The following is a 24,916-nucleotide window of genomic DNA, read 5'->3' on the forward strand; positions in this document are numbered from 1 at the left end:
AATAACGTACTCAAAATTTCACTTTTCACTCTGTAAATTCTGAGCCAGTTTGATTGTAAATAATAAGTGAAATTGTCGAGGATGTGTACATTCCTGCAGTACCGCTGATGAGCTATCGGCGGATGTTTCTATATGCGATGCGTTCATTCATGTTGCAGATTGATGCTAAAGGAAAAAATAGAATAATCATAAAAAGCATGAAACTGAATTTTTGCAGTATTTTCAAATGTAATAATACTCATGTAAGAATATTGCGTAAGATAGCTTCACAAGACGTACTTAAAAGAAAATGGAACTGTGTAACACCTTGAATCTTCCTCATCTTCAAATTTCAATTGGTGCCTCCATGAAATCAAACAGAAAGCTGACATTTCAGTCACATTAAACTGGTTCATTTGCTGTTTTTTTTTAATAGCAGTGCAACATAGTGGGCTCCAAGAAATTCCAAACGAATGAACCCACACACATTCATCACCTTGTATATGTGAACAAAAGCTGTTAGATGTTGTGAAAGTTCTTCTCCTTTTCCTCCTGGTGAATGTCACACTTGTCCTGTGTTAAATAAGCTCATTACATGTAAATGATAGCCAAGAACTGGAGGGAAAATGTCCTGAACAATAAGACAGTGACAGGCGAGGTCACAGCAGTGGACTGCATCTTTATTAACCCACGTCACAAAGGTCCGACTGTACTATTACACTGTGGCACTTAGTCAGCATGCGAGTAGATAGTGAAGAACCAACATAAAGCCTTCATTCAGCATATAAAACTCCACATTTACAAACCTCATTCTTCACAGTACTGCACAGACTCGCCCCATCTTACAATTGGAAATGTAACCTTCATTCAAAACAAAGGAACACAACGCAATCTGCTTTAATTCTGTGAGGTGCTTTTGCTAAACATCATCAAAGAGTCACTTTCTTCAGATCGATTTGGTTTCCAGCAGTCTTACATACAAGATATATGTACAGAAATTTCCACTCATATTGACACTGCTTAGTTTTCCAACCCACGTAAACATGAAATCATAGCGCGAGCTAATTCCACATTACAAACATGCTTTGTTTCCCCTTTTTAGTTTCCATTTCCTCACCCCACTTGAGCGGATCAGGACGATGGCCAGTGCACTGAAAGGAAACTGTGAAGCCTAAATCTTGTGTCTTTCATTTGGTGATGATCTCTTCTTTCACTTTGGTGACAAAAGTCTTTTTGTGGCTTTATTTGAGACACAAAACATATAAAAAGGTTGTGCAGTCTCTACAGGAAGCTCATGTCGTGTCCATTGTGGTCCTTTTCGGTGGCTGCGAGTGAGAAGAACTAAAAGAAGAAAAGTCCTCTGTGTCTTTACTTACATGAAGTGCCAAAGGTGTCTTCTATTTGGTGTTTCAGGAATGAGTGATGAGTGTGCTGTGTTTGTGTTCTGTATGAAAAAATACGATCTTTGAGCGACCTGATGCCTTAGATTACGTTCTCAAACAGCTGCATGGAGTTCATGATGTTCTCATCCTGGATGTAGAAAAAACAACCACAAAAAAGATGGATGAGATTCACCACAATATCATAAAATATTATGATACATCCAACTATTTTTTTTGTACCTTCTGACAGGTCTCGATGAATTCTTCAATGGTCACAACACCATCTCTGTTTCTGTCCATTTTCTGTAACATAGAATTAAGAAAAGAAAGAACACAAAGTCATAAAAGAAATATCTGGAGGATATATTTGAATTTGCATATTCACGTCTGTTGACAACCTGGAAGAACTTGTCCACGTGCTCGGACGGAGCCTCGTCTCGCACACATGGGTAAGTGTACCTGCCCATCATGTCGTAGATGGACTTCATTATTGCCAGCATCTCCTGGGCAACACACAATAATTCCAATGATAAATAAAACGTGTAAAAACGGTAAATATTTGAGTCTTTCCGAATGATGTCATGTAATACTGGAGAAATGTGCTACCTCTTTTGTGATGTAGCCATCTTTGTTGATGTCATATAGATTAAAAGCCCAGTTGAGCTTTTCTGTGACCGATCCTCGAAGCAGAACCGACAGGCCGATGACAAAGTCCTCAAAGCGGATCGAACCGTTTCGGTCGATATCAAAAGCGTTGAACAAGAAGTGAGCGTACGTGGTCGCGTCTGTCATGATAAAAAAAAAGACGTTTCATTCTTTCATGTACGTTATCCAAAGTGAGGGAAGAAAAGCGCACCTCCTTGAGGAAAGAACTGAGAATAGATGGTCTTGAATGTCTCCTCATCAACCAACCCACTGGGACACTCCTGCCCGAGGGAATATGAGAAGAAGAAAAAAAAATATCGAATCAGTCAAAGCTGAACCATAATGAGAACGTCCTCCTAAATCACGTTAACTCAATATTGAAAAATGATTCATGACTAGTAAGATAGCTTTGGAACTGTGATCAAATCTTGCTGTACATACATTCTTGAAGCCTCTGTAGAGCGACTGAAGCTCTTTCCGGGTAAACTTGGTCTGAGTCTGAAGCTGGTCCAGACCCTCCGGCTGGTGACGCACGGTGGATAGTTCCAGATCGCTGTCGCTGCTGTCTGTGGGACAGAAAGAGAATGGGAGATGGAGTGATGCAATGGGAGGGGGCGGGGGGTAAAGCTGGGTGGTGGGGAGGAGGATTTAGGGGGGCAGACATTGAGTGCGTGGATACAGGGCAACATTCAGGGAGGGCTCGGGGGTCAAACATTTAGAAAGCAGCTCGAGTCTTCACGAGCAAAAAGGCAGGAAAAATAAAGTTGTTGTACTTTCTTAATGGTGGTGGAAATGTCACCAGACATTTTCTGCTTGGTTTGTTTTCAAACACAATCAGTTAGGTTGCCAGTTCACACACACTAAGAGAAAGCACCGACCGCATGGTCAGGAGAAATCATGTGGAAATGATAGGAGAAAGGGGGCAGAGGCAAGGAATTTTCCCCACCATCATTTCCATACTCACCATCTTTAGAGAGAGAGAAGAGAGGAAGAAGTGCAGACACCAAAATGGAGGGCAAGAAAGCACATGGTGGACAGTAGGGGAGGAGTGAGGAAGGAACAAAACAAAAGAAATTAGATCAGATTGGACAGTCAAGCTTTTTGTATGACGAGAGCAGAGCGGAACCACTTTCAATGTCTCGTGACCAAACCCAGAAAACCGTACCGTGAGGGTAAGTCAACATCTTGTTAACATCTTGCCAAACTTCAAAGGTCTAAGCGCTAAGAGTTTCTTCTTGGCTGACCCGCTTTCTTACCAAACAACCTTTCCTCAGTGATCTCATCTAAAATGACTCATCATTGCCTAAGACACATCCAGACTTTCAATCTTGAGGCTCACCTCATACCAAAAGTTAGGAAGAGGCGGAGTATTACGATACTCGACAGACACTTAAAGCGATTTCTATTCTCAAGCTATTTTATATAATTAGTTGAAAATGAGAAAATGACACAACAATTCAAGCCGACTTGTGCACAAGTGTTGAATTCCCTCACCGGTTTCGGTGATGTCGATGAGACCCAGCAAGTGCATCAGTTTGAGGAACATGATGACCAGGCAGACGATGCCCACCGTCTGCAGGCCCTCCGTCTCCCACCGAACGCTCATCCTGCCCTCGTCTTCCAACTTTGCATCCACGGTTGCTACGCGCTCAGGAACGTAGCGCTCGGATCCGTGTCCGCATCTTGTCACTGAGCTTTCTGTCACTTTCTGCCTGTCACACTTCTTCCCAGCGGTGTCTCTTTTTAGCTCGCTGCCTCTGCCATGTTAATTGACTGGCCTTTTTTTTTTTTTTTTGCCGCTCCCTCCTTTCTTTTCTTCTGCCTTCTCTTTTCCACTCTAAGTAGCAGAAAGTCGCGGTGATCCTTGTTCAAGGTGACAAAAATGCCACTTTGTAATTGCTTGTATACAAATTGTCAGCTCTTTGGTGTCGTCTGCCCTCCTATTAAGTGTGAAATTAAACAAGCAAGTACATTTTTGTCATCTGAAAATGAGCTTCGGAGCTAGCCGTTCTGAATTTCTGAGATTTTCTTACAATGACTTGGGAGCTAGACTGGGCAAAGATCCAATGCCACTTTCAAGTGACTGCAGGACGGCGCTATCTGAAACACGGCTATGCAGAAGCACCGAGTCCTCGTACTTTTCCTCACTCTGGGCTCTGCTCAACAAGTGGAAGCTGCTCTCCTCTGATCGTCATGGCAACAAAAGCCACTGGCCCAGCAAAGATGGCGCCATGTAAAATTGGCTTATTTTAGCAAAGCAAGAAATAGGGGGCTTAAAACACACTATAGATTTGATATACTTTTACTCCTAAAGCGCTCAATAAATACAGTTGAGTTATACTTGCGATATTTTTAGCAACACATCAAATACATATTTTTGATGAAAAAAAAAAAAGCATAAAATAACTCCGTTATTATTAGTGGATCCAAATCATTTCATTACAATTACTGATAATAAGAGGGAAAGCACTTACAAGGTGTGACAGAAAAAAAAAAAAAAAAAAACGCACTGTGGCATCCACTCATGACCGGCAATTGCTTATGTCACAGTGCTGCACAACATCTCACACTCTTCTGCTATAAAAGTGTTCATTCCGCTCACACTTGAAATATTTTACAAGCCATCAATATTTCTTTGTTTTTCCAAAACCGTCTTCAGGATTTGAGACAATGCTACTAAGTGACAGCCAAGCAGCCTTTGAGTCAGATGTCAACAATGTGACCTCAATCAAGTTGTCCTACTTCTCCAATTGTTCCGCTGTCTCCTTTGGGATGCTCACAAGGATTCGGCTGCACAAGTAGTCTACTCAGTGGAGTCCTGACACATTCACGTGGTAATGAAAAGGGAACAGGGAACGCGCACTCCCTCGGGTTCTGTTACACTTGTTCAAAGCATCTCAGGGGCCCAGAACATGGCTCCTTGACTCCCTCTAGCGTACAACACGCAGATTACAGCTACAAAAAGCTGCTCATTAAATGCGTCCATTTCTTTTCTTTTAATGGAGCAGAAGAGATTCATTTTAGTTTCATCGTGATTGGAACCAATTCAGTAGAAAAACTAAATACATCCAAAGGATAATTCTTTTTTTCTGCTTTCATGTAATTTTGAGTTTACAATGCCAAAATAGGACAAATTAGTCTTGTTTGGAGATATTCTACCTGATAAAGTGGCCAATACAATATAATATATTGACATTCCACTTCTATACTGTCATGACATCCAAAACAACTTAATTATAAGTATGTCTGCCTGTTAGTTCTGAGCTTTAGGATTTAAATCTCTCAGCTCTGGCCTTCCTGTGTGGAGTTAGCATGTTCTCCATTCTTACGTGGGTTTCCTTCATGTTCTTCCCAAAACATATGAGCCCTCCAATTGACTGGCGACAAAGTCATCTGAGATAAGCACCCCGCGATCAAAATGAGGCACGACAGAAAAACTCGATCCTCCAAGTAATCAGATCTAGCAACACCCAGACAAACATGGAAACAAGGAAATGAGTGGTCAGTAATGTGGTAAAAATATCAATTGCTGCTATCAGTACAGCTGGAAACATAAAGCTATATCGGTATCGATGTCGCCCAAAAATAGAGCAGAACTGGACCGAACCCAAACTTGACATTGGAGTTCAGAAGACCAGACTGAAACAGCAATAAAGCTTTACATGTTTGCTCACTGGCCTATCATAAATGCTCAGTAAGCTTCTCTTGAACAACATTGGCTTTATCATTTCATCATAGTGTCAAAGTAAAAGTCATACAATTTGCTGATGTACTTTCAAAACATAGCGGAGTCGTTGGGTTGGGATACGATGACGTCAACTCGAACGAGGAGAACAGTGAGACACGTGATGTAACTTTTTGGGTGTGACTGATTGATGATCAATGCCCTTCAGCGACCCGGAGGAGTTCTACGGGTTCCATATTTAGGCGGCCTCAGAGAAAACCTGTTCAATAGCGCATGTATAATTAATGCGAAGTAATGCTAAACCGGGGTGGTATCACTACAGACAGGCTTTGGGGAAGCGGGGCTATCTGAGGGCTGATGCCATTGAAAGGAGTGATGAATAATAAAAGAAAAGAACATTACTGGGCCTTTTGCGGAATTTATGACTTACTTATGCTGAGCAGTATTACAAACACTAATGCAGCCTTTCCGCTGTTATCGTCTTGGTATGTTGACTGTCAGCCACTCTGACCCAAAGACCACATCAAAAAGACTAACGTGCACAATATGAACCTAGAACTCAGCTCAGGGAACAACTAGTTGTCATACAATCAAGTACCACCTTAAAAAATATTGGAGTCTGAACTTTAAAATACTTGGCAATAAAGTTCATCAAAAAGTGGACGAGAGGAAGAGCTACTGATTGGCTGGTTGACCAGTTCAGGGTGTCCCGAGCCTACTACCTAAAATTCGTTGGGATAGGCTCCAACAACCCCAAACGCCTCCAGAAGATAAGTGGTTCAGAGGATGAATGGATGATTTACGAGATTAACTCCACAAGTGTCTTTTTTTTTTGGAGGGGGGGGGACTTTTGTGACATCATCGCAGACCAGAAAAGACGAAAAGTGCAACAATGCCCTTAAACTAGAAAAACAATGTTTACAAATGGTCTGATTGGCTGGCACAATAAAAAAAAAAAATCAATTTATTTCAGCCATCTTTTTTTTTTTTTTTAAATGAAACAAACAATAAACAGAAAAAGCTTTGGTAATAACAAAATGTCTCCTGACGTTCACTCCACAAGTCTATTCCAGGCTTCATGCCAGTGTTCTCTTGTATTTTTTTTAACAGCACTTTGTAGGTCAAATCTTTTTGTGGCAGAAGGTGATATCCCAGAGATTCTGATACTGGAGAGCCCCCACCCCAAAAATTGACCCTTACCTTCAAAAGAAGACATGGGTTCCAGTATGCCAAACTGCTTGAGAACTGTCATGAAGAGAATGATAACCACGCCGATGGCAAACAGCTCCATGCCTTGTATATCCATGATGGCGCGGGCCGGGCCTTAGAAAAGGAAGGCCGAGCCGACCCTGGTGGGCGCGGGCCGGGCCGCCTGGCAAACGAGCGTTCTCACCGAAGCTTAGCCAGGGAGTGACGGGAATCGGCCTGACAGGTGGGAGACTGCACGGAATTGCGTCCGAGACACCGCGAGAAGCGGGCCAACAAGCTGCTTGTAATGTCAACAGTGATGCTGGAGTGGAAACAACATATATGGAAAATCTCCCTCTGTGAATCCGGGAGGCGAGACAGGGCTTATTTATTACGCGCATGAAAGGAGATGTTTCAAGTCACCTTTGTCAAGCAGTTATTATCAGTCCTCATGTTATCGCTTTGCACCAAATCACATGATGGTTTCGGCGAAGGATGTTTTAGAGGAAAAGTATAAACAATTTCTGGGGCGCCCGCCCCCCGCCTCCACCCATGGTTCTCACGACTTTGGGATCCAGTTCTTTTCCATTAGTTGGGAGAAAGTCCAGCTCCGTACAACGACGACGGCTTTGTCATCCATATGACACAATTAAAAATAAATCACCAAATCATATGCGGCAGAGGCATGAAGCCAAAAGAGAATGGAACACAGCCTGCTTCAACAGCTGCTGCTCATTGCACTTCTGAGGCAATCTCAGAAGGACATCAAAAGTTCAATGGAAAATTACTCAAAATGAGCCAAGAATCAAGTTCAGTGTCCTGCTCCTGCTTCGGATCTTGATTGACTAATCCTCAAATGTATCCAATAATTCAACTTTGATTTAAGGCTCGTCCACTTCTGGACAGATCCGAATCAAAATTCAACTCCGGATCTGGAAGCACTTTAAAGCGGGTAAAGTCCCTCAGAAGGATGTCCTGTGAATGTGCATCTCCAGCTATGAAAGCAAACTGCCCCGTGCATTTTATACCTCCGGCTATCCCTATTCTATCCCCTGCGGTCTCACCCTCCTCCGCCTTCTCCTCCTCCTCTTCCTTCTTTCTCTCCATCTGATATGCGTTACAGCCCCGAACACACCGCCCACTCCCTGCATCTCCACCGTCATTCCATAACTTTGGTCAACCGCACACTTTTAACCCCCCCATACACACCATCTTGACTCCCACCACTTACAATTTTGTGACCTGTAGCGACAAAATAATCTTTCTTGCAAAATAAATATTCAATAGCCGGCTACAAGGGATAAAATATTATAAGTGTGTTAAAAAAATCTGATCACTCCACACTTGCTAATGCATCATAATGGGAATTGCTTGTGAGCATGTGTGTGTGTGTGTTAATGCACTAACTTAGTTGAAGAAATGAGCAAAAAAAAAAAAAAATGGAGGCCAGAGTCAGCAAGATCAATATCCTTGTGGTCAGGCATTGGTGGGGAGCTCCCCAGCACGTTTACTCTTTTTTTTTTAATCTCTACTTCTTTGCACTTATTAAAAATAGTACCAAACATGACCATCATGCATCGTTTCCAGCAATGGTGCATCACACGTTGTCAATAATTGTCAATCAGTAAACGAGTGTGTAAGGTTTGGTGCGTCATCCCCTCCCTGAAGGTCAAATTTAGATTCTTGATTTGCTCTTGAGAGAAGCAGAGTGGATCAAGTGACGGGCGGGCACCTGCACACACCCTGAAGCTTAATGTACCAACATACTGTTGCATTACAAGTGACGTTCCGTGTGTGTGTGTGTAGCCATTAAGACACTAACAGGTTTTTAAAAGGAAGGTTGTCCTCTGCCTGCTGACACAAGAGTCAGAAACAGCTCATATAAATTACATCACGTCTCAGCGCAAAAGTAAAATCCAAAGCGTCTTGCCTGCATGCTGAAAACATCTAACTTCTCACCTCGAACCGCCCTCAGTCTTTAAATCCACTACAAACATCTCGTATGTAATTGGGCTTCGATCCATAGAGCCCAGAACAATTGGATGAGGGTGAGACATGAGGATCAACGTTGCTGTCTCTAATACACGGTACAAGTAACACAAGGTCATTTCTTTTGAATTCAAAAAACGTGTATGCTTCACTGTTTCGTTTTGACAGAGCCGACGAGAGCCGATTCCTACCTGAGCGATGGTACCTAGCTGCACCGTGTCCACAGTGAGAAAGACAGCTGGGCCGTGAAAGACGCCTGCGGGCCTCCACGGAGAGAGCAGCCATCACAGCTCCCATAATGCCCAAAAACAGCACAACTTACTCGGAGACAAGTTTGAAGCGCAGAGATGGTAATCTTAACGCGACGGACGAGCGGCCAGGGATGACTCAAAGTGAGAAACTCACTCGGGACAAAACGACAAATAGGCTGCACACACACCCTCAGTCGGTGGGACCGCATTTGAAAATCTGTTTGAGCGAGGGATGGAACGGCCATACGCAGCTTGCGACCTTTTACATCACAGGGCCGCCCGCGTGCCTCCACAATGCGTTTGAGGCCGTCTCTGGAACTTCCTCTCGTTTGAACCCCTCCACACTGACTCCTCATTAAACTCTGATGAAATACAGTCGAAGGAAATTCCAGAAAATTGCAGTTATTCGTCCCACCATGCCTTAATTATTCCCTGGGTGTGTCGTAAATAAAAAAAAACATTGCTAACCAATTAATTATCGATGCCACTCCTCTAGCTCCACCAGTGACTACAAAACGATAACAGTCTAGCTGACGTCGTTTAACTTATGACGTCGTTGATCATTTTCAGCACACCTTAACAATCTTTTTTTGCGCCATGGATCGATTCCACGTCAATGACAGTGCGCTTCACGTTGAATCAATGTTGTGCTTATATTTTATAAACCTGCCTCCAACTGTGTTGCTTACTTTCTAACATAACTCTTGCTTAATGAGCATTCAATTATCTTTACACTTAGTGACAATGGGGAATAATGAGGACAAAAATAACTATTGGAAGCTGCTACTACACTTCAACTGTTTAGTACCATTCACAGAGGAGTAACAATTCTTTGTTGACCAAACTGCAACATGTGTAAAAAAAAAAAAAAGTCTGGTAATCTCTGCAGTGACTAAATCTATTTGTCATAGCTTGTGCTTGCTTACCACTTAGAGGAAACAACATGAGTCCAAATGTATTACTTTTCCAGTCCAACATAATCAGTCACGATGCAGTGGATCGCAAGTATTTATAGTACAATCATTGACACACAATACGGATGACTGTAAGGCGATCATTAGTTACCGGCGGTCGATCGATATGCCTGACCGCCCACTTCATTGCTTGTTGTTTATTAAAGATGAACCAGCTGCCGAGCGCGACCGAACAACAACAAAGCTGGGATTGCATCATCAACAACAGTTGATCTCTCTTTGCTCCCAAACAAGGAAATTACTCCAGTGGACATGTTTGCACAGCCTCAAGGTCATTTTTGGAGGCTTTGAGGCGTGAGCAATAATCCCAAAATAGTAGACAGTGACACTCTTTACCCATAAATTTAACCATATGATATCCTGCAGTCTTCATGAACACAGTTCAGTATTCATGTTTCCCTCTGAGCAAAAAGATACAGTACGTTGTGATGTCTCTGAACGCATGTGATACCTACTCTGAACACAAGAGGGAGGTAGAGGACTGAAAACAGCAACATAAAAACAGATCAGGGTTGAGAGCTTTTTTTTTTTTTTATCTCAAAGAACCTGACCTGACCTGACATTCTACTTTAGAGAAACAAAATCACTCTCAAGACACCCCAGACAAAACAAAGATATTTTGATGGTCAGGCATAGAAAGCAGAGAGAGTTTACGGTTTAGTGCAGGACGATTAAGGTGCAGTTCGAATTCAAACGGAGGCGGAACCACCCGAGAGTTTCAAATAGGTTTAGCTTTTCAATCAATGATCAGCGAAGGACAATGCAAGACAATCCGAAAAGGAAAGACTGGTACAAAATGGTAATAGATCCCATCGGGACCTACGAGGTCATAGCATTCAAATAACATTTGAGGGGGGGAGGGGGGTAGCTGTCCCTGTGGTCCCCCCCCCTCTAGCCTTGCCAGTGCAGTGCATTTCACAGATATGCCAGCAGCGTTTCAGAACAGAAAATCATTTTATATGCATGACAATTTTTGAAATCATTCAAATTTGGCTCTTTTCTCTGTGGTGTATCAGATTTAGACGATATTTTCACTTTGCAGGGAGTTTTTCCTATAGAAAATAAATAGTTTCAAAAAGCTTGGTGCCCTCTACGAAAAAAAAAACCCAACATCATCTTTTAAAATTGAGACTACCTTGACCAGGCGTCCCAGCGATGAAACGGAGAAAGCAGCGCAGCATCTTGCCAATCGTCTCCTTACAGGATGCCCTGCAGGAAGTCATCCTTTTAAGCATTGGGAAGGTTTTGGGATTTCCCCAGGACCCCGAATAGAATTTAGCAAGTCACCCTCAAGCAAGCAAGCAACATTTGGCTTCCCACCCTCAAACTGTTCACCCAGTTTTCCTGTAAGTGATGTACACTTTGTCCTCCTCCTGGACATCTTCCTCTCTTCCTCTCTTACTCGTCTCCTCTACTTGTGTCAAGGCACTTCACGTGACATCAAGAGCGGGGCGGACATCCGGCTGCTGTCGCTTCAGCCTGAACTGGACTCAACCACATCCCCCATCTGCTGTAAGAACGTGCCAGCATGTCTCAACAACACCAACTGCAGAAGATGAGAAGTTGATTTCAGAGAAGCCTTGCGGTCTTCCCATCTCTCTTCTCCAACTCTAACCCGACTCGTATTACAGCCCATTGCTCCTGGCCCACTGATCTGGCTTCTCCATCAGGATGTGGAGCTCATTTCCAAACCACAGCTTGAAATGGGAGTTTTACATGCGTGCGTGTTCCATTAATCCTGTCTAATGTTGTCCCTAATGATTACAAGAGCCACCAAAAGACGCAAATACCCAAACGGTTGATGTTATCGCTTCGCTATCAGCGAACCACGTAACAGGTTACATTCGGCACACCTGCACAATATGATAATGATTAATATACTAATATAATATACTGCAACCCGACAAGCCATGTCAACCGCACCGATATTGATCGAAACAGCTACTTCTGCCCCCCCCCCCATTCCCCCATTCAATACACATCTCCATCTCAATGCTGCTATTTTTAGCCGCTAGCCATTACAATGGTGAGGACTCGCCTGAAAAACAATGCTGAATTCCCTCGGCACCCCTGGGAAGGAATCGCAGCCCGGATGGCTGCACTTTCTCTCGCTGGGTGACTTGTGTGAGCGGCACTTGCAATCACAGTGGGGCTCTGTGTGGCTTTTCTCCTCAATGATTTGCTCACAGGAGGAATAAAAAGACCCAAAGGAGCTTTTAGTCAGAGGAACGGCTCACACTATGATTATAGATCCTCACAGAGGTTCTGACTGGTGGTGGGCTACTTTGGACAATATTTCCTTTTTGGATTTTTGCAATGAGTCAACTTTCCATCGCTCACATCATGTTGTTCTGCTTTAGACAGCAAAATAGTTGAGCACCTCTGCCAAGTTGTGCACTCCATTTTGCCTTAATTACGCCACAATGGGATCATTACTCAACAACACATTTGATACAAAAATTAATTGTTAACCGTACCCCGCCTACCGCTCAAGTACGCTGGGATAGGCGCCGACACTCCCGCGACTCCAGTGAGGATGAGAAGATGGATGGACGGCACGTTTTTGCTCGGCTGGCTGAATATCCAGAGCCATTTTCATGCAATGGCCAAACAACACAATATAAAACACTAATCATGCAGACATGCAGATTTTCTGGTTGAGTAGATTAGCTAATAAGGTTGTTTTCAGCTAAGCAGATGGTTAGTAATGAAGACACCTGGGAACTGTTGAAGAAAAACAATCATAACATATCTCCTTTAAGATGGAAAAATGGGAATAGGAAGCATGAGAAAGTGCATTCTTGGCACCACCAGGGGGACGCAGTGAGATAACTGAGCACTGGAGAGCAATTTAAGCAGCCTGCAAAGGCGGATGAAATCAACTGAGAGCCCTGACACTAAATTCCACCTTGTGAGTTTATGAGCAAATAAATGATGGAACAGGAAGTAGCAAGGGAGTGACTTTGATAAATGGGCATAGCGACTGAGTGATCCCAAGGTACTTGACTCTGAGGTGAGCTGAGCAGCGTAATGAGTCGCTGCCCTCCCGGGAGAAGACGGGAGGTCGGGAGAGGTTCAGCAAATCAAATATCGAATCCCTTGGAATACTTTTGCTCACAGTTGCGCAATCGTCTCTCCCGAAAGCAGCTCATCCACACACGCAAATTCAACCTGCCCTCTGGCTTACCTTTGTCCTGAGGCTGTGTGCTAGCGATGATCCATTTGACCAGGCAGCACTTCATCAGAGCTTTGCGAGAGAATCGCGGCTTCTGCCATTTTCCGGAATCCTTCCCTCGGCCCGGCGCGGGCTCCACGCCGTTGGCATCTCCCAGTAAGCTGCCGTCAACTGCTTTACCATCAGCCTGCGGTGGGGGAGGGATGAGGGAGAAACTTTCATTGATAAAAAAAAAAAAAAAAGTTCAACAATCTTCAATCAATCAACAATCTTACTTAGCGATGTAAAATAATATTTCAATACCAGTACGATCCGATGCAGCTCGACACGACTTTAACGTACAATCACAATCGTCGGCATTCATCTCATGTTTCTAGAGGCGAGAAATCAAAGCCACTGCTCAACAGCATTATCACATGTCCTGAGCCGTGAGAAGAACATGCGGCTCCACGCGTGTCCAGTGACAAAGCATGGGTCAAATATCACCTCCCGTCTTTAATTGTAAACAAACCCGCATGGGGGCACAAAAAAAAAAAATGCCGGGAAGCTTCATTGCACCGCTCTTACTTCAGCAGATATAAAATGTACAAACGAAAATGCATGTACGAGTTTTAACCGAAGCATCTGCGCGGGTGAATGTGGTGAGCGCAGAACAAACAGCGGAGAAGAAAGCAAAACAGAACAGAAGGAGCTAGAGCGAGAACATGGGGGATTCGAACAGCCATTTGATCCCACGGGTGTACGGCCATGCAAATGTCTTTGCGAAGAAGAGCGAGGGAATGGAAGAGAGAGAGGGAGAGAAAATGACAGAGGAAAAAAGCAAGGAGAGGGATAGAAGGTCTGCCGGCAAGAACCCGAGTCAATTAGCATAATGAATCCTGGCCTTATCGGAGGATGCGAGCAAAGGACAAGCAGAGGACGATGGAGATATGGAAATGCTTGTTTCACATTCTTAGGCAAACAAAGGGATCTAGAATCAGTGTTACTGTTTTGCTTGCTTGGACAAGTTGACATTTTAATTAGTTAATCGCAAAGAGTGCCACCTCGATAGTACTGCTATGCTGAAACAATTTTTAAACACCTTTAGATTCATTACGACTGCACAAACTGAAGATTGATTAGCTAAAGATTTTGTTGACATTTTGGTGAAACTTAAGCCGAAGTTATTACCGACTTGACTGATATCAATTTTTACAGCAGGTGCCCCTTTTTATTGCGCCACGGAGCGGTTTCGCAGAAAAGACATTATGACTGACAGGCATAGAAACAAATTAAAATACAACTCATTATTATGCAAATTGTAATTAGTCAAATTAGTCAAATGGAATCCTGCGCATGTTTCTCTTCAACAATCTCATCCAGTTCTATTGCAAAGCTTGTTGTAAAAAAATAAACAAAAATAATTACATAATAAATAAATGAATGAATAAATAAAAGTACTATTTATACGATTTGAAAAATCTATAAAGTCAAGCTAAGCAAAGCAGTGTCAAAACACTGTTAAATACACAATGCACACATTAGTCCAACATTCATCCATTTATTCCCTCATCAACAGAGTTCCAGCCCAGAGGAGCAAAAAAGCCCAGAATGAATCCAGCTGTGACGCGTCTTTAGCGAGGAATATTCCTTCCCCACACTAACAGCTGCGGGCAGGCAGATATTGTTTTGAACGGAGGGAAATTCTTTGCCACATTAGCGACATATTCACGCGCCACTGAGCACTATTGTTAACACACTGCTCAGCAAGGACCTTCACTCACTTAATACGTGGCCTTGGTCACATGCATTACTGTACCAACCGGTGAATCCAAACAAAATAAATGAATTATACCACAGAGTCAGAACCCTTGTAAAAGTTCTAAAAATGTCCTTGCCTCACCTTGATGGTTTACACCATAAATGTGAGAGATTGTTGTGGGGAAGTTAGTGACGCTTTGAATTGAGAATTGACCTCATTGGGATTTGCTTTGTGCAGTCAACATTAATAAAATCACATATATAAAGATGCTGGACAAATGTTGTTGTTGGTTTTTTTTTCTACATAATGGCATGACATCACAGTCTTTTTTTTTTTTTTTTAATCTTACGTAAGGCACATATGGAAATCTTATTCCGATTGATTAGTATTCATGCTAATTTGCACATCACATGAAGAAAAAAAAATCCTTTAATGTCCCTCAAGGGGAAATTCCATTTTACGCCCAGTACCGCAGCCACACACACACACACACACACACACACACACACACACACACACACACACACACACACACACACACACACACACACACACACACACACACACACACACACACATATAAGCAATTTCCATATTCCTCAAAGTCTTGAGCATTTAATCCCAAGCAGGAGGCCTCAGACGCATTGACAAGTGCAAGATGTGTAAAAGAAAATGCAAATTTGAATTGACGGATAGCGGAAAGGGAGGCAGATAAGAATCTTTCTTGTAGAGGCTGAACTGAACTTGAATGTGGCGGCGGTGACAGAGGAGGTTTGGAAAGAGCGTTAATGAAGAGGGAAGTGATGTAAAGAGTGAGGGACATTCGTGCACCAGGGCTTCCATTAATAAAAGATGCTTTATGAACATGCAGCGGGTCCAGGGCGGATTCGACATCACTCATGCTCGCTCCACTTGTGTCTTTTTGATCACGTTATCAACTTCAAAATATAGATAGAATCATCTAGAGTTGTGCAAGACTCGAACCGATCCCGGCTGAGATTGCAGAGATTGGTCATGTGATGTTTGTAAGCTGAGCCGTGATTGCTGTTATTTGAGCCCCGAGCAACTGTGAAGTCATTTTCTAATGGGGAATAGGGGAATCAGAGAAAACTTCTGATTGTATTGCTCAATCTTCTGAGAATAAACCCCAAGGTTAATTGGATACAGTCTGAATTCAAACAGCACCATTGTTGGTATAGTTTTTTTTTTTTTTTTTTTTGTGCGGGCTACCAGTGACGCTATCGCAGCTCTTTTAATAAATAATAGTTTAACAGATGCTTGATGCTCATTAAAAGCAAACTGGACACTGAAATTATGCTGCATAAATTAGTGAGCAGCAAAACAACCTGAAGAAATCTTACTAGCTGGTACAGCAAATATAATATACAAGAACTTATATTTGCAGGCTTGTATTGCCTTTAATTGTCTCGTTCAAGTGCAACCCAACGTAATGGCCTATAGGTCATATAATAATTAACGGTGTAAATAAAATAAATACAAAAAAAAAAGAGCTAATTGAAAGCGCATGTTGATATTGGACAGCCGATACTATTTGTGTGCCGACAGCTTGCGCTCTCTGTCACTGTGGCTGTCAGTGCGGATCAGAAAGGGAGGAGGAAGACTCCGTCCATATGGAAGCCAAGCTGTGTGTGAGTGTGTGTGTCAGAGAAAGGATACTACAGTATATTGACAAGTGAGGAGGGAGAATTAATCCTCTCGGGGAGCCCTCAGGGCGATAGAGGAGCCATGTTTCAATTATCCGCTCCCCCTCACTGCAGAAAGTGTGTGCACATCGCAGCGTGTCATCGAGGGATGTCACTTGTCTTGTTTGATCCGCATCGACCGCTCACAACCGTGACGTGTAAGACCGTCAGCACGTGAATTGATTCGAAATTGATATTTTTAAAGCTGTATCTCGCTCTTTTTTTTTTACTCGAGGGATGATAACACCTCTCAGTGCTTCATTTGTTTCCGTATGTGCGTGCTAAAGCACTAAACACTCAAAATAAAGATAACTGAACTTCTTTAAAAGAAAAAAAGAAAAAAGCTGCTCAGTGTCCGGTCAAATGGCGTTGAACTTGCGACAGAGGCGTTTGATGGCCGAGCTTGGGTACGGTTACGGCCTGTTAAAAAATTCAATGAGTCTAAGCTTACGAATCACGCCACCTATTGAACAGGTAGCTCCGCCAGACAATATAGAAGGTGCAACGTGACGCCCTGTGCTCGTGTCGTGAGGACACAATTTACGGTGGAGTCTTTCAAATTAGCTGTAAAAAGTTTCACCGAGGTTCGGGTGTGTGTGCTTGTGTGTGTGTGTTTGGCATCAATACTGGTCGGGAGAATTGTGTGCGACTGCTCCAAATTAGTGTAGTGCTCTACACTTAACAAAGTCCAGCATACAAACAAGTCTGAAAGCACTTAACAGAATGCATAAAGAGGGCTACAAAAAAAAAACTGACAGAGGCGCAGCATTTGAAGAGTCCAATTATTTTCTTAATTTTCTGTTCTATGTGCTCGTCTAAAGACGGTCTTCTGACCTCTCGGCCTTCGCACGCTAGGGTAATACTTCCAAATTTCCTTATGCTTGGATCTTAAAAACAACACATAAGACAGAAATTCTCCAAGTGCTTCTATTGCAGCTATTGTTTGTCCTCTTTGTGGGCGCTGTCACAAAATGTGACATGTCGTTGTCAGCAAATTGTGCCTTTCTAGCTTTTATTGTAAACGGGGGCACATGGCTGACTTATTTGAATTATTTCGGGACAACAATCTGCCCGTTTGGCTCAGCGAATTGGACTTTTATCAGGCTAACACACACGCGGGCACACAGCAGATGTAAGAGGATGAACTCGTGCTTGACTCTTTGAGGGCTTATAAAATACGAGCACATTTGATGACAGTGGGCTCGTAGCGGGTCTACGTTGAGTTGAATTTACACAGACGCATTAACTGAGAACAAAAACGCTCTGCAGTCTGCTCAGCGGGCCGAAGAAGAAAGTGCATCCATCCCTCCACTTGATGATCATCAATTACTGGAAAAGCTCCTCCTCATCACGCCTCTCTTATTTCCACAACTGAGCAATGCCGATGTGAAGCGTGCATTCAATATTTGACCTCAGACACGACTGTAAATGTCATTTACATGTCTTATCAGTGGCTCGGAGCGCGGACGCTTTAATGAGAGATTCCTCTTGCAAAGGTGAAAGTCACTTTCACTTTGCTGATTTATGGACAAGACAATCTGCCGTTTATAGATTTTCGAGTTAAACCCAACGAGGAGAGAAGAAAGTGAAGAAGAGGAGGAGGAGTGTGAAGCGGGAGAGGAAGATGCCAAGTGACACTTGCTGGAGAAGCGTCTGCGGGGTTTGAGTGCAGCGGCGGCAACGGCGCTGCGAAGCGAACCGTCATCGGCCGAGCGATTACATAACTTCAGCTCGCAAGTCATCACAAGGCTCACTTTAAAAATAACAGCAAGTGCTGAAGAACCGTGCAACAAGCACCTTGACTCCGTTTTATTCTACTTGTATCTTGAACAAAACTAAAGCTGGACTTTCTTTTTTTTCTGGATGAAATCTATTAAAAGTCATCTTACTTGCATGATGCTTGTTCGCGGCGCTCCTTCTCGGGTGTCCTCTCGGCGCGCACCTCAACCTCCGAATGACGCGCCAGTGGAGTGGATGCGAAGGAATGCCACCCAGTACACCACAGAGAGAGAGTGCGAGAGAGAGAGAGAGAGAGAGAGAGAGAGAGAGAGAGGGTGCATGTGTGGATTTTCATCAGCGGGAGCCTAATGACGCAGAAATGTGGAGTCAACAGGCGGGCTGCGGTTACAATGTGCAAAGCTCTATAACATCACCTGGAGTGGTTTCGCACCACTACACACGACAAGATTGGAAAAGAAGCAGACTGTGGAAAGTGTGTGTGTATGTGGGTGTGTGTGTTGGACACACAATACAATTACCAGAACTATAAATATATCTGAGTGAATTCATTGGCTAAAACGGTGCGGCAATTACGGCTTGGAGAAACATAAATGCGGATGATACTGTATGTTGCAACAATGTGCAACTGACGGGAACAATAAAAAAGAAAAGATGCACTTCATTTCCATCTTCGACACACTTCAAAGACCGGTGATGAATATAATGATGCGTTCAATGTCCCGTTGGGTAGTGTTTAAAAAGCAGACAGCGCTTGAAGGCAACAATGTACGCTCATATGCTCTTCTCTCCTCTGTGATCAATGCAGACAATTTTAGCATGTCAGAGAGAGGGCGACTCTACACGTGTGTGTGTGTGTGTGTGTGTGTGTGTGTGTGTGTGTGTGTGTGTGTGTGTGTGTGTGTGTGTGTGTGTGTGTGTGTGCTGTATTAAATTACAGTATGTGACTGCCATGAGAGCGAGAGGTACAGAAATGCAATTAATGCTCTGCTGGAGGCTTTTTTTTTTTTTGTACTCAATGAAGAACTTGATCCATTTAGATGACCTTGGCTGAGATGTAAAGTAGTAATCAAGCCGAGTCAAGCCCGCTCACACGTCCCATTGATTGAATAATGAACAGGCGAGATATGTAAATAACTGCCAGGATCAATGAGGAAATACCGCCTGTCATACTAAAACAGTTTCCCGTTAGGCGCGAAAAGCTCTCCATGTATTTCCCGAAGGAGCAATTGCGCACGCCGAGAGTTTGACGAATGTTATTTTTGTTGAAAAAATGAGGATGCTAAAATTCATGAGATTTTCCCAAAGATAAAATAATTTATGCTTCCTAATCGTTAATGCAAAACGGGATAGCTCAAAAAGTGCTGAGAAATACTGAAATAGAGTAAATAAAGATCATTTGTATAATATCGTCATCAATATTTTGACGATTAAATTGTCCCGAGTTTGCAAGTAGGAAGCTGACGCAAATTTGTAGTTGCAAATAAGGATATAAGGTGCGACAGTCCCTGATATGCCACTTGTCACTATGCCAGGATACACTCAGGAAGAAGTTTCCTCTCAATTATCTTATCTATTTTAATCATCTTTTGCAAAATCTCTGGTTTGCTATCTTTTTTGCGCGCCCTTGTACGTTTTATCCCCCATCTTTGTCTTTGTGACCTCTCGCTTTATCTTTGCCTCAGTGGCCTTCGTCTAAAACATCCTCTTCCCAAAAGGGAACGCACAAACACAAATACTGACTGAAGCACACGATTTTCTTTTTTACTAAAAAAAATGCAAAAGCAAGGAAGAAGGAGATGAAGACATACACTCACTAGGCAATTAATCATATGAAGCTGTATATTTTGCCTTAGCATTATAACGCTCAGGTATAATTATTAATCAGCGCATATGATCATATGATTATAGATAAATAGAGCACAACTTTTTTTTTTTCTCTCAAAAGTATGTATCAAACTGGTAGTCCTTCGCATTAGCCAGTAGCCAAGAAGTAGCTCATACTAGTTAGTCAAACAATCTTCCCTTTTGCTACTGTCAACAAACAAGCAGACTCTGCTTAAAGCATGTTCCATCTAAGTGTGTGTGTGTGTGTGTGTGTGTGTGATGATGAAAGGACGCTCAAAGCCTGCCTGCTTCCTGCTGGGCGTCAGGGTGGAGTTCCCCCAATGAAGCTGGAATGATGCTCATCTGCTCCCGCTTCTGGAAGAATAAGCAGAACACACATAATGAGGTGCACGTAAAATAACACACGCATGTAAAACAGCAGCATCTTGAGGATAATTCGCCCCTGAGATGGATTTCATGTTTCTATGGAGAATATTGTCTATTTTTAGGAGCGATATAAATAGATCTTTGTGTCGCTCCGAGGCTTGCATCGCATGTCTCGATGTACCCGAGCGTGCTTTACGGGTTCTCTTCCCTCTTTGTGGCTGCTTCCCGTATATGACGATGATTCATTGGATGATAAATCAACGCTAGATGAAAGTACAAAGAGTGACTGATTAGCGCACAGAGTGACGTCATAGCCATCAGAATTAGCACCCTGTGAAAAATGGACGACATTACATGTGATCAGCGAGGTTTTGGAGAACGGACGTAAATGAAGCAAAGGGGCAACGATGGCTTACTATGGAGGCAGGGAGCAACTTTGTAGCCGTGGAAACTGTTGCTAAGGAGACAACTGTGGCATTCCCTGACACAAAGGGACAATTATACACGGTGGTCACAATATTAGGCACACCTGTGCAGGTTGGACAACAAGAGTGTTGTCAAAATATGTCTGCCTTTGTAAATTTTTATCAGCGATAATTAGATAAAGCACTGGTGGTGCCTTGATGATTTGTTCAGTGAATATACTTGAAAACAACTCAAGAGTTAACTTTTTGGAACACTTTAAATAATTGAATGGTCGCACTTTGGCAGTACTAATAAAAATACAAATGTTATCTAAGGGCATTCTGTGAGCTGTTTGCTAGAATCACACGCTTAAAATGAACTTGTACAGTACGTGTGACCATTTTCAGCATCATCGACTTGCCAATGAAAAAGAGCCATTAAGGCAAAATTTTAATCACACGTCTAACATTTGTCCTGAACGTATCAATTAACTTGAGGTGATCCTCAATCAATCCTTCTCTTCCTTGATTTTTCGGCATGAAACGGAAAGCGGGGATGAGGAGGCCATGTCATTATCATGCTAATGCAGGTGGGGATGACTTTGACATGAGGAGCACGGTCACAGATACACGTGTGCCTGCTGTGAGGCTTGCAGAGTCAAATCAAAGCGAGCTGCTGGGGGGGGCGGGGGATGATTAAGTGAAGGGAATCCCTTTATAACCTGACACCAGGAATATTTTATCGCGTGCGTGTATGTCGCTGCCATGTGCCTCTGAGCATCAATAATCCATGCAGCCGGCTTATGTAAGAGAGTGTCACAGGTCTGGAGCCACCCTAACCCACCGCTACCGCTGTTAAAAAAGATGCTCCTCCTTCTCATCATGAGTCTCGAAATGGGCTCACTCCGAATTAGTCATTTAACCAAGCTCACACGTCCAACATTAAAAGACAACCTCAAAAGTTCACGAACGTGCATCACTGCACCGATGATGTCATTTCTACTTTTGTCTAAATAGCGCTTGTCGCTTGTGTGTCAAACAACCATTTTTTTCCCTCAAATGAATTGTACAGTTTATAATAATAACACACAATGATTATATTTATCTGCAAAATGTCTCGAAGATTTTGCATTTTTTGAAATTGTCGTATTCTTGTTTTGGTTTTTTTTGCGTGTGGAAAAAGCTACTCCTTAAACAAGAGAACGTTGACTTTCAACACATACCGAGCAAGACCGTTTGCATCCTTCTTATCTCCCGGACTAAAATCCCCTGCCACTGTAAAGCAATTTAAAGGCAGGACAGATAGAGAAGAAAAAGCGATGAAGGAGGGCAAGGGCACGATAACAAGCTGGAGATCAGGTGATAGGAATAGAACAGGTCAGCTGAGAGTTCCACATAACAGGAATTCAACTGTTTGACCTTATGTTCATAAAACATTTACTTTAGTGCACTTTATGACCTCTTCATTAAAGAAACAGCTTGCATGCACAAATTAATTATATCAGCAATTACCCTTGCGAAGTGGTGAAGAGATTAGTGTTAACCCATTCGTCAAGGAATGAAGCACATTTCATAACCGGAGTTCAATTTGGATCCCGCATTGCTTAAAATGACGCAGCAGGAGCACATGACACCATCAACCAAAATCGTGCAATCTTTTCAACGTTCTCACTGTCACAGCTGACTCGTAGAGTTTGTTGAGGTATTTGCGCCACCTTGAGGCTACTTGCCCGGTCATGTGATACAAACAAAAGATCATGAATTTGTATTTTAAGAAAAGTACCTCAACAGGTTTGAAAACAAACAGTTCTTAAGGATTACATTCAAATGTTTTGAACATCTAAGTTAAATACAACTGAACCGTACTTATGGAGTTATTCTTTTATGTGCCACTAGAGGGTGTCTGCATAAAACAGATTATGGCTGTACCACACTTTGAGAATTGCTGCCATATAGAACAAAGCCTAACCCGATCAGAGTGAGGAGAGACCATCTGCCTTGAACAGCTGCGTTCAGAATGTAGCCAGACTTTACTGTAGTGTACTTATTAAGTCCGTAATGTTGGAATGAAGCATATCAGCTATTACAGAGCAAAACTCAATTATGATTGGGCCTCTTTTTCATTTTGCTTTCAGGAAGTAATTAAATTGAACCTGAATGTCAGTGTGTGTTAATTAAACATCTTAAAATGACTACAGCATTTTTGTTTTTTTTAAATCATTATCAGTGGAGTACTTACTGTACTTTGCCTCAGACGGCACGCTCGTCTTCCGATCACTCGGGATGTTCTGTTTTGGAAACCACACAAAGAAAAGGGAATATCTCAGGACACTAAAAGGGATTTAAACACTCAGGTATTAAGAATTAGGATACAGAAATGTCCATTTGGTATAAATAAATCCACCTCCTAAAAATAAAGCCTATTCCTCCCCTACTTCCTGAAGCCTCTTTTTAGTTGAGCCATTTCATCAGATGAATTTTCATATTTCTGAGTGAGGATTACCCTGGCAGACAATTTTAATCTGCCCGCTCACGTCAGCAATTTTTTTTGGTATTCTACGCTTTATTTTACTTTTAACCAGGCTGCTGTACTCAAAATAACTGTGCTGTAACCATCTGGCTATGAGAAAAACTAATTCTGTAGTGCATCCTGGACAAACTGCTTTTCTGTAAACAGTAGTAGCAGTGAACTCAATGCAGCTTTTTTCCCCCACAATTAGCAACTACCAAAAAGCAAAGAATAATTACATTTTCAAAATGAGTCATTGGATCACAAGGGAAGAGCGCTCGTTCCTCTGCTGCTTCTTGGAGGAATCCACTATGAGCTCTTTTGTTTTGATGGGGTTCAAGTCAAGGTGGTTCCCCTGGCACCAATTAAGAAGATGGATGATCTCAGGGTGTAAGGTTATCTCATCATTGGAAGAAACATCAGACCTACCACAGCTGGGTCTGCAAACGTCACCAGGATGTTGGAACTTGAATGAAAAAATCGAGCAGGCGGCACAGCACAAATTCTTCTTAAATAAACAGACAAATAAACAAACAAATAAATAAATAAATAAATGTGTGACTGACAAATAAATAAATAAATGAATGTTAAAGTTGATATCACTTACCTCCAAGCTTGTGTTCCTCCACATCCCACATTTAAAGTGCCATTAATATTGTTGTCAGAAATGTAGATTATGTGTGATTTAAATGGATGATAAAATACAGAATGTTGTTAGCACGCTCAGCTAAATTAGTTGCCATCCTAATTGGCCTGCAGTTCATGTTTCTGAAGCACACATCGTACAAACAACAGAAGCATAAATGCAGCCAATACGCATTGAGCTAAGAAAATATAACTGGTAAATTTAATAATTTAAAAACAACCACAACCAATTACCTTACGGGTTAAATCAAATATATTCCACATACCTTGGTTCAACTAAACTTTAATTCGATATTTTAAATGAAAATATTGTTTCGTTATATTTTAAAATAAAGGCCCTAATATTCTAATTTGAGTGTTATTAAGAATAAAATGCAAACAGTGTGAGCATTCCAGGATAGCTTCGATGCCTAAATTATTAAATCATTGCTAGGGCTGTAGACTAGCACGTGTTCAACGAAATCGCACATTGACGCCACAAAAGAGCAGATTCAATCCGAATGTCAGACCAGATTTAAATGCTTTGTGAAAAGATTAAAACGATCTGACCCAAAAAAAAAAAAAGATGATTTATTAGCAGATTTACTCGCTTGGATGGTTGATGGGCGACTTCCACGACGATCGCGTAAATGTGTCTGCTTGCCTTGGCAAATTGAATGATGTAATTTTTCTGAAACGGATTTCAAAAGCAATTT

The 24,916-nt window shown here is 42.3% G+C and overlaps 1 protein-coding gene across 2 annotated transcripts; it reads right to left on the reverse strand.

Annotated features, from left to right (window-relative positions):
• Positions 1–481: 481 nt before the first annotated feature.
• kcnip3a (Kv channel interacting protein 3a, calsenilin) lies at positions 482–24,790 on the reverse strand. 2 transcript variants are annotated; one of them, XM_085910693.1, is made up of 12 exons: positions 24,006–24,790; positions 23,816–23,931; positions 23,307–23,355; positions 20,582–20,651; positions 18,602–18,796; positions 13,281–13,455; positions 2,448–2,572; positions 2,218–2,287; positions 1,968–2,146; positions 1,760–1,864; positions 1,602–1,664; positions 482–1,509 (listed from the first exon to the last, which is right to left on the reverse strand). In XM_085910693.1, exons 5-12 carry the CDS (start codon positions 18,605–18,607, stop codon positions 1,462–1,464), a joined length of 771 nt encoding a protein of 256 aa, XP_085766819.1. In that variant the 5' UTR covers positions 18,608–18,796; positions 20,582–20,651; positions 23,307–23,355; positions 23,816–23,931; positions 24,006–24,790; the 3' UTR covers positions 482–1,461. The 2 variants fall into 2 exon arrangements, with proteins under 2 accessions (XP_085766819.1, XP_085766820.1); XM_085910694.1 differs by lacking the exons at positions 13,281–13,455; positions 18,602–18,796; positions 20,582–20,651; ... (1 more) ...; positions 23,816–23,931; positions 24,006–24,790 and adding an exon at positions 3,501–3,988.
• Positions 24,791–24,916: the final 126 nt, after the last annotated feature.

This window comes from Syngnathus leptorhynchus, chromosome 4, assembly GCF_054491065.1.
Source record: "Syngnathus leptorhynchus isolate UIUO chromosome 4, UIUO_Slep, whole genome shotgun sequence".
Lineage (NCBI taxonomy): Eukaryota > Metazoa > Chordata > Actinopteri > Syngnathiformes > Syngnathidae > Syngnathus > Syngnathus leptorhynchus.

Bases quoted from the DNA above. Each gene is read 5' to 3' on its own strand.
- kcnip3a (XM_085910693.1), bottom strand. The intron at 1,665-1,759 runs GTTGTCAACAGA...TCTATGTTACAG, and splicing joins ACGTGGACAAGTTCTTCCAG to AAAATGGACAGAAACAGAGA. The intron at 1,510-1,601 runs GTACAAAAAAAA...TTCTACATCCAG, and splicing joins TCATCGAGACCTGTCAGAAG to GATGAGAACATCATGAACTC.